This window comes from Pygoscelis adeliae, unplaced genomic scaffold (genome assembly GCF_000699105.1).
Source record: "Pygoscelis adeliae isolate BGI_AS28 unplaced genomic scaffold, ASM69910v1 Scaffold7, whole genome shotgun sequence".
NCBI lineage: Eukaryota > Metazoa > Chordata > Aves > Sphenisciformes > Spheniscidae > Pygoscelis > Pygoscelis adeliae.
The window spans coordinates 210,945-221,119 of NW_008825268.1; the positions used below are offsets into that span (position 1 = coordinate 210,945).

Genomic DNA, 10,175 nt, shown 5'->3' on the forward strand with positions numbered 1-10,175 from the left:
AGAAAGCCAGACAGACAAAATGGCTCAGGTTATTTGATTTTACTCCTCTGTTTTGGCCTTGGAGGCTCTTCTCTAGGTTCAGAAAACATCTGCACAGGACAGAAACAGAAGCAAATTTAACCCGTGGCATTTAGGCTCCCGTGCAAGCTAGTGCCTTCTTTGCCCCTTCTGCACAAGGAAAATTGGGTTTCAGGTTGATACTCTATGAAATGCTAATTTCAGGAGTATTGTTAAGTGGGTGTTGGTACATCCGCAGAGCTGTGACAGCTCATTTGAAATCATGGGAGAATCAATTGGTACATATGAGGAAGTCACCTGGTTATTGTGAATATGAGATCTGAGTCAAGAAGGATTGCTGTGTCTCTTCTGAGCTGCCCTTGTCTTACCATGCCATCAAGCTTGGAAGAAAGCAGCTAAATTAAGTTAAACCTGAGCAGCGATGTAGAATCTGTGAATACTTAGGTCACTCAACATTGATTTTGGGTCTCTAATTTTAGGCCATGTACTCTTCTTTTCCTTCGTGTGAACCCATCACCATGAGCTGCTCTGGCGGCTGATGGCTCAGTAGAACGGACAGTGATAATTACAGAGAATTTCCCCAGGCATAAATGAAACAACACAATTTCTTCTTTTTTCTAAAATTCATAATGGGGATGGCCATGTCTGTAACCATTGAGTGTTTCTGTCAGTAAATCTGACCAAGGGAGTAGGAGACGTGCATGTTTGCAGGTTCCCATGCTTTGTTCCTATGTCTAGGGCAGATCAGAGTAGAGGCAATGGGTCTAAGCTGCTGTGGGACAGGTTGAGGTTAACTATTAAGAAAAGCTTTCTAGCAGAAAGGATAGCAGAGCCTGGGAATAGGTTGCCTGGGAGAAAGATTGCCTGCTGCGGATGCCGTTGTTCAAGGTCATTAAGAACAGCTTAGACAAAAACCCCTCAGGTATGACACAGATAATTGTGTTCCCATCTTAACGCAAGGGACAGAGAGTTCAGTAACTTCTGGAGATCCCTTCCAGCGCCTGGGAGTTTAATAGGATTCTTCTGCAGGTACCATGAATTGCACCTAATAACAGGGCTGGGTGGAAATATGCCACCTATCCTGCAGGAAAATTTGCTGCATCTTTTCTCATCGCAAATAAGATTACCCAGAGGCTCCATGGCTGCTTCCCTCACCCTGGCGGACCATGTCTTTGGGTCGCTGTGATTCCTAATGAAAATAAGGTGATTTTTGGCCACAAATCCCCCATGCACACACAGGGCGGGGGGAGGCAGTTTTCCACAGGGAAAAACAAGCAAGTTCTGCATATGGGGAAAATGGATGGGAGGTTCTTTAGGTCAAGAGTTTGTAGTCCTCGGCATGGGGCTGGAGTGCAGCACGCTGGGCTCTGCTGCTCCCCTGGGCGGTCTGGCTGCCACTTGTGAAAATGGATGTGGAGAGGGGGCTTGAAGTCCCCTTTGCAAAGTCCATCTGTGGTAGCACTCCTTGAGCTCCTCTGCTGGCCATTCTTGGTGAGTGTGTCTGGACCTGGGCATTCCCCATTGTCCACCACAGGAGACCCTTACACAACTCCCTTCTTCTGCTCCTTCAGCCTCCGGCCCCAGAGCCCCAGCTTGACCTCAATGCTGAGGAGGAGGAGTTGAAGAGGAAGCTGGAGGAGTTGGCTAGCAACATCAGCGACAAAGAAGTCTCTTCTGAAGAAGAGGAGTGTGAAGAAAAGAAGAGAGTGAAGAAGCCAGAGATGAGTTCCTCCAGTGATGACATGGCCAGAGATGCTCGAAAGGTAATCTATGTCCCCCTACCTGTACCATTCTGGGCTCCATCTGCAGTTCCTTCTGCTCTCAGCGGTTTATGGCTTGTGATAATGTGACTCTTCTTCCGTCCCACACCTCCACCTCGATGCCTCCCAGAGCTGTCTGGCTCAGCTGCCTGCTTAAACAGGGTATCGAGGGATAGGGAAGTCCCAGGGTGTTGGATCTGGACCTTTGTCCTTGTAGGCTCTCCCAGTCTCATCCAAGAGTCAAAAGTAAAGTCTCTTAGAGGTCTTGCAGGCTACTGCCTGTCAGGGAGAGGTACACAACTTCCACATCTATTTAAAAGAGTTGTCTCAGGATCTGGATGTCATTATGGAGGAGAGAGTCCTGGGGTGGGAAGAGACCTCGGTGACGATTTAGTACTGGCAGCATTTGTCAGGCACTTGCTACAGCTTGAAACGTCTCTTTCAGACCTGTCAGTGCTCCTGCCCTAGGCAAGGGACTCCCAAAATCCCTGGTCCCACTTTCACTCTGTTAGGTCAGCATCTCCTGTACTTACAGCACTGTGCTGGCTCCTGTCCCCTACTCAGCGGTGGGTGATCCGTGGGGACATGGGTCAGGGAAAGAAGGAGGGATCACAGCGTCTATGCAGCCCCGTTCCCATCACCCCAGAGGGTCCCTCATCCCCATGGCCCACTGCAGCTCTGATTTATCCCCCTGCCTGCTGGGTGCATTTTGGAGATCTGCTTTTCCCCTGTGTATCCCCGCAGCAGGGCTGGAGAGGCGTTTGTTTGTGTGCAGCCTTGCACGGGAGAATTGCTTCCGTGGCTGGAGAGCGAGAGCAGGCAGAGGTGCTGGATTGCTTCCCCCTCGCCTCGCCCAGTAGGCAGTAGGGCTGGGTGACAGCATCAGGGATGAGCAACCGATGACTCAGAAAGAAGGAAAGATCTTGTGCGTCCTCAGTTGTGCGGAGCCTCCCAAGATGGTCCATTAGCACAAAATGGAGAGGTCAGCGTTCCTTGTCGGGTCTCTAATGGCTTATTTGTTCATCCCCTCCCTTCTGCCTTGGCGGTGGATGGAGTACGTGTGCATTTGCTCTGACACATCCATCGCTGGTGAGGGTGGTGAAGGAAGTGAGCAGGCTCCACGCTGCCCCTCTCCTCTCCTGCAAAGCTCCTTTCATCTCAGGTTACGGAGACTTTCGTTGTGCCACAAGGCCTCTCTTTAATGTGCTTTTGTTCCTCAGCCTCGAAAGGCAAAACCTGGCTGCTGCTGGGCTTGAAGAGTGTGACTGCGTGTACTCACGTGGTGCATTTAGTGAGTCTGTCTCAGGTATGTGTCTCTGCACGGCTCTACATAAAATCTCAGGATTAGAGCAAGTGACTGCTCCCAGGATGGCTTCCTTCATGTTTTTGGGTACTGACACTGGATTAGCGGTGTGCTGCATCCTTGCCAAAACCCTCCTTCACTGCCTCCTTTTTCCTGAAAGCTGCTTTTAGATGATTGCTGCAGCCAGACTTAACTACCACTCATCGGTTGAACAATGTGCATCTTCTTAGTAACCATTTCCAGTTAATTCCAGCACAGGGGATAAGTGGTAACTCACCAAGGCATGGTAACTTAATTCCTGTGTGAGCTGCTGATCTGCAGCAGACAGAGGCTCAAACGCTGACCTGCACTGAGGAACAGGGAGATATTAGTGGGGTATCAACGAAAGCTTCTTCATTCTCGTAAAATGAAGCCCAGATTCTCCAGATCTGCTGCTTTCTTTGACCAAAGCCCAGCTATGAGCAGGGAGGACACAGGCATAGTTGTTGTCTCTCAGTGGGGTCATGCAGGCAGGTAACACAGGAGCTATACAACAGCTCCTAAGCAAAGAGAGACCCAGCTGGGTTGCAACAGATCAAGCAAAACCAAATCTGAGAAGTGAAACAAAATTCAGCTTTTTGCATCGCAGCAACACACAAAGTGTCAAATACCTTTATGCAGTATTGAGTTAGAAATGCTTGCAGTGATGTAGATAGACTAGCCTTGGTCAAAGGCTGTATCAGCATGGATTTTTTTAACAGCAACTTTACTTATACTTATATCAGATCCAGAGTTGGATTATGCATGATTCTGAGTTTGTTTTTATGCGAGTCTCCTCTCCAGTCAGGAGGAAGTAACTGGGGAACACTGCGATGAAAGCAGATGCTCCTAATGGAAAATGTGAAAAAACTATGCTGTACCATGAAGGCACCATAAAATGATAAAAATATCAGCTGGACTGAGTTAGCTGGTTCTTTGCAGGACGGCTTGCCTGGAAATACGTGCAGTTGTAAACACAACTGTTTGTCTTTGTTGCCAGAGCATATATCACCCCCATCTCCTTGGTTTCTAGGGAATTATCAGTTGAGAGAGAGATGATGAGTTTCTTCAGTCTATTTTTACATGTGCTTAGTGCCTTATCAAGCAAAAGGCAGTACTTAGGAGCATTATTGCCATCAGTGCTCCTTGGGATGGGAAGAGCAAAACCAAGTTCTGGCAGTGTGGCAATACAATAATTTCATGGGTTGGGGTCTTTTGTGCTACAAACTTCAGGAGTTCTTTGCATCCATGCTCAGGCCTGTTGAAGTGTAAAGCAATATGCTACAATTAGACCTTAACTGCTGAGTAACTGAGTGGCCTTCAGGTGGCCAGGTGCTGCTGCTGTCGGACAGCTCCGGTGGCACTGCTTCCAGCGAGAAACACATCCCTTGCTAACCTCTTTTCCAAGCCTTTTGAGATGACTTCTTTTGTCACAGCCATCCTCCAGAAAGCACACGCTGAGATCAAAGCTCTGCTTTAGCCATGCATCTGTCTCTAGTGGAGAGCCCTTCAGGAACAGCGTAAGCCCTTTAATTATCGCTTCTCCATCTTTCTCCAGCTCCTGAAGGTCTGATGCCCCTTTCACCCCCCACTTGTGCTATTTTGTACACCACGTTAAAATAATGTCCTTGTTTTTTTCCCCCTCCCACTCTCTGCTTTGGCTGTGCCGGGTGTTTGTAGAGGTCGTCAGCTCAGGCTTTGAGCGAAATCACGGCCAAAGTACTGAGAGCCATAAATGTCACGGAGAAAGCAGTGTGTGAGTCGTTGCATGGAGAGAGGCAGTGCAACGGCAGCTGTGCCCTCCCCACAGGGCAGCTTCCCAGCCTGGGAGACGTGAAAGAGGTGGCCGAAGCGTACCATGAGCTTGAAGAAAATGTAAGGTTCACAAGAGCTTTCTGCAAGCAGGGAGGGCATCAGGGGGTGGGAATACAGAGGAAACTGACCCCAAATTTCTTGTTAGTGGGTAGGTCAGCATTAAAAGGGTGGGCATGACAGAGGGATTAGAGTCTGGTCTTGTCCGACGGTGGCTAGGGCTGTCTTATGAGGGAGATGGCACAACAGCAAGTGCAGATGCTCTGTCTTGTGGCTTCCCTTGCCTCAGTCCCCGGTTTCCCCGGGTGACTGCCAGGGAGAAAGAACGAGCGTGATCCCCAGCTTGCTGTAGCATCACTTTGCTGGACTTCAGCAGTCCTGTGCTCCAGCTGCAGCAAAAGCTTTTGTCCCTTTTCTCTTTCGTTCCTCCCCAGCACTGCATTTCATCAAGGCTTTTACAAACGAGAATAGCATGACCTATCTGTTTGCTAAGGCTGACTTATGCCTGGGGCTGATGGGCTTGTGCAGGTGATAAGTTTACATCTAGAGCATAATCTCCTGCTAGGTTTGTGTGACTGTGTGAAGCACTGACAATTTTTTTAGCTACTGTAAACCCATATGAATCGATTCCCCATGGGAAATGGATTGCATCCGCAGTGCCGTTTACCAAGCTGCAAAGAAACAGCTCAAAGATGGGGCAAAGAGTCGCATCTCCATCTGGGTGATCGGGTCTCACTGTCAGAAATGTCCTGCAGTGGGAAGTAGGATTTTATAACATGCTCTGTGGCTCGTCTCTCATAGGGGAAAGCTTATACATAAAAGCAGGGAGCTGCTGGGAGCAGTGTGTGCTCAGAAACTGCACCACCTGGCTGGTTTCTGGCCAAATGCAGCATTCCAGGGGAAGAGGAGTGGCTGGATGAAGGTTCCCCTCTCCCTCCCAGGAGAAGGGGATGGGGCTGGGAAGGATGTGAACTTTGGGCTTAGTGCTGCTGCCGTCAGTGGCGAAGCGGTGGGTAGACAATGGCCCTGGGAGGTGTGTGTTCATCCTGCCATTCCCTCGGGGGCCCCGGCTGAGTCACGGCTGGCTCACCACTCTCCGAGGGATGCCACCCACCTCAGAGGGCACCAGGAGAGTTTGATGGCCCAACAACAAATTGTGTCCCAGTGACTCACATGTTGAGCGGCTTCAGGGATAGCACCCACAAACATTTGCATTCTGTTAGAGCCTCAGGGTTTGCACTGGGATGGGTGGGACCAGGGTGCGGGGAGTGTTGCTGTGGTTTGGGTGGATGCTCAGTACTTCAGTGCATGCAAGGGCCTCGTGCCAGGCTGTTTCACACAATACCCAGCCCAGGAAAAGTGGAGAGGGCTGGAAGAGCAGGAGTTGCATTAGCAGTAGCAAGATTTTGGGATCAGTCAGCAAAACAGTGGCTACAACCCATCTGATCACCTTATGTGATTGCATACAGACATATTAATGTCTCCTAAACAGCCTTGCTTAGACTTGCATCCTTGTAGTAGCCCAGCAGGAAGCAAGTGACAGAAAAAACAGTGGTTTTATTGCGGCAGGTCCTTTTACCCTTCTTATCTAGACAGCAAAGGTAACACGTTGCTTCCCGTAGCCACCGTGCATCCCCAGTCAGCACTCCCTGGTTCATCCCACTGCTGCGCTGGGCTCCGCTCACACGCGTGTTTGCTGGGGCTCTCGGCTGGGATCATTCCTACGTGTCCAGAGCAGTCCCTGTGCAACGCTGCCTTTTTGCAGGGGTTGGGTTGGTTAACTGCCCAGGGCCAAACTCCCAAATCCTGACCCTACTGCCAGACAACCCAGCAGCGCAGACACCCTTAAAAAAGACTGAGTGGATTTGAATAGACAGTCTGTCTCCTTCCCAGCTTGCTGCCACCATGGGACATGGCAGCCTGCGCTTGTTTGCAGGTACCTGCCTCCCCTCTGAGCATACAGCATGAAGATGTTGATGCTACTCGAGTAGGTCACTAAGTTTTGGTCCTTCCTGTGTAACCATTGAGCCTTTTACCATTTCACCCTGTTGGTAATTGCTCTCAAAAAGCCTGGGGAAGACAGGAAATGAGATGAAAAGCCCTGCCAGGGCTGACTGGGTACTGTCTGTGCTGCAAAGCAAGGCAGCAGTCATAAAATAGTGGCAGGAGCTGTTGCATCTGGGGCTGCGGTCACACCAGGAGAGGATGACTCCAGGGAGGTTAATTCTGCAATGTGTGTGGGTTTTTTTCTTGTATTTCAGGTGTACCTGACTGCTGGGAAGACCTACCGGCTTGAGAAGACCCTGAAGGAGCTTGAGGAAGGGGCTCAGCACAACGGCACTACCGACTCAGAGCTGTCAGAGCTGGAGGACAAAGTGGCCTCGGCAGCTGCTCAGGTGCAGCAGGCAGAGAGCGAGGTGAGGGCTTGGCTCTGAGAGCTGCTTTGCACAGAACCCCGGCCAGTGACGGCAAACAAAGTCAGTGATAGATCCTCTGGCCACCATCTGTATGTTTTTTTCCTCCCTTTAAAGATATCAGACATCGAATCTCGAATTGCAGCTCTGTCTGCTGCAGGGCTGACAGTGAAGTCAGTGGAAAAGGCAAGGAAGAAGTCGAGCGAGCAGGTGAGCTTAGAGGACAATGACTATGAGAGGTCCCAGCCCTAAGATGTAAGTGCTCCCCCAGGTCATTGCTGCCGCCCCTGGGAGCTGTGAAGGGCTGCCTGGCTTGCTGAGCTGTGCCCAGCTCCCTTGCTGCTGCCTAGTACTCTGCCCCAAGTCTCTGAGAGTGGATGTCTCACTGAGGATGGGGGACAATGCTGATTCCTTACATGCATCAAGGGAGGATTTTGCATTTGGGGTGCTCTTCCAGGGGCTCCAGGGAGGGCACACAGGGCTGCTGCACGCACCACAGCCTGGACTCAACTCCTGCATTTCCATACTGATTTTTATAATTGCAGTCCATCAGGCAGAGTTGCTCCATGGCGGTGTGCTGCCTCTTTTGCCCACCTTAGGATCAGTCTAGGCTGAACAAAAGAGGTGAAAATGCAAAGAGAGGCAGACCGAGTCGTCTGCCTCCTCTGCACCCCCAGAGAAACCTCTGCCCTTCCTCTGCCCGCAGGCTGCCTGCCTCCACTCTCCTAGTCCCACCAGCAGCAGCCCAGGGGAGTCTTCGGATGATGTTAAAGTGAGTATGTGTTTAATCTGTGCCTGCTAGTGCACCTTCCTGGTGTGCATGTGACACAGCATTAAGCCTGGGGACAACCAGGGTCTCCAGGGAGCCACTTTTGAAGTGGTGGCCTCAGAGGGGACCTCTGTCCTCCCATACCCTTCCCCATGGCAGGCTGCTCCCCTTCTCTTGCAGGCGATGCCCAGACCACAGGGGTTCAGGAGGAAGTTCAACAGTTCCCTCGAAATCACCGGTAAGGACCGTGGCTCTGCCCACGGGAGGTGGGGAACTGTGGGTGGATGGGCTGGGCTTTGGGGGACGCTCCGTCCTCTCTCTCTCTGCATCCAGTTGTGTGTCTGCATTGGGGGTCCCCTTCCCTGTGCTCGTGGACCCTGTTAGGACAGCCACAGGGGAAACCTGTCATGGATAACTTAACAATTCATAGAATCATAGAATCATTAAGGTTGGAAGAGACCTCCAAGATCATCGAGTCCAACCATCAACCCAACAACACCATGCCCACTAAACCATGTCCCTAAGCGCCTCATCTACCCGTCTTTTAAATACTTCCAGGGATGGGGACTCAACCACTTCCCTGGAAAAGAGGGGCCCAAAACTGAACACAGTATTCGAGGTGCGGCCTCACCAGTGCTGAGTACAGGGGCACGATCACTCCCTGCTCCTGCTGGCCACACTATTTCTGATACAGAAATAGTTAGAAAGGAGGAAGCAGCTGGCAGGATCGGGGACAGTGATGGCAGAGCGGAGGTCAGGCTGAGGCAGCTCAGTCCTCCAAGAACCAGGACTTTCTCTGCAGCCTGGGCTCCTGCCACCCCAGAGTCCAGGGAGACATCTGTGTTACTTCATTTGTGGCACCCTGTTAGCTGTTGGACCTCAAAGCCTCGCCTAAGCCATCATCTCTTCTGATAGCAATTTCTTCCTTGCTTGGTCGTCTTGGGGAAGGTATCCTTGACCCTGTTTCCCACCTTCCTCAGCCACTGGTCTCTGGTGGGGATCAAGAGGCCCTCCACAGCCCAGCTATGATGAACAGCAGCTTGGGAGTGCTTCGAAGTAGACAGTGACCTGAAACTTGGCACAGCGGCTTGTGTGGCAGGGGGCAATCACTGGAAACATTTCATCCTGACCGATATCAGCAAGACCCATTAGGAAATGACTTTTCTATTTCTCTCTTATCTCACCTCATAAGCTGATAGGCAGAAAGAATGGCTCTCCTTCCAGATAATGGAAGATGAAAGGAGGGAAGGGGGAAAGATCATTTAATGCAGAGAAGGAATCAAGTTTCCCCTGTACAGGCAGACAATTAACAGTCCCATTTCCCAAGCTGAGGCTGGTAAGTGGAAAGGTCCCTTCTCCTTGTGCTGAGGAGGAGTCATCTGCTCTCCTTCCTGCGAAGGGCAGGCAGATAAAGGCAGCCTGAGGGACACGTCAGCCCTGCAAGGAGATAGAGGGATATGCAATCAGGACGGACGTCACCAGGCGAGCCTAATCCCCTCTGCCTGGGTTGGGTGATGGGGCAACTCGGTCTCCTGACCGCCCGCCCCACAGGTCAATGACTTGCAAAAGTTGGGCCTGCAAAGGTGCAGCTGGTGGAGGTTGATGGCAGAGAAGGGGAGATGACTTAGAAGGTCAAAGGAGGATCGAAGCCTTGAGGGGTGAGGGCTCCTTATGGCCTAGGCTTTTGCTGTACCATGGAGGTTTCCAGAGCAGAGGTCTTGGCAGTTGACCGCTGGAAGGCTGATACAGCTTGCACGGCACTCTGGAAACCCGAGTAGCAGCAGCTTTTGCCTCCCTGTTGTCAAAGAGCTTCCCACAACCCTCCTGGAGAGGGAAGTGCAGTCATGCATCCTAAACCACCGTAAGCAGGGGATAGTAAAATCCAAGTGACTTGGTGGGTAACTGAAACCTCTAGTGAGGTGGATGAGGACCTGCTGCCCATCTCTCTTCTTTCATGACAGGTCTTGATGACTCCTTCGACCGCAACTCTGTTTACCGTGGCTCCCTGACACAGAGAAACCCCAACGGGAAGAACAGGAGGGTGGAGCGACTCTTTGCGGTATGAACCCAGCCACCAAAGA

General features: G+C 51.1%; 1 protein-coding gene across 1 annotated transcript in view; it reads left to right on the forward strand.

Moving 5' to 3' along the window:
* The window catches only part of MLPH (melanophilin), a 27,897-nt gene that overhangs the window by 17,305 nt on the left and 417 nt on the right, over positions 1-10,175 (forward strand). Inside the window, 7 exon segments of the mRNA XM_009329628.1 lie at positions 1,590-1,781; positions 4,780-4,974; positions 7,173-7,328; positions 7,443-7,535; positions 8,032-8,097; positions 8,275-8,332; positions 10,056-10,153. Of these exon segments, the coding sequence (XP_009327903.1) occupies positions 1,590-1,781; positions 4,780-4,974; positions 7,173-7,328; positions 7,443-7,535; positions 8,032-8,097; positions 8,275-8,332; positions 10,056-10,153 (858 nt within the window).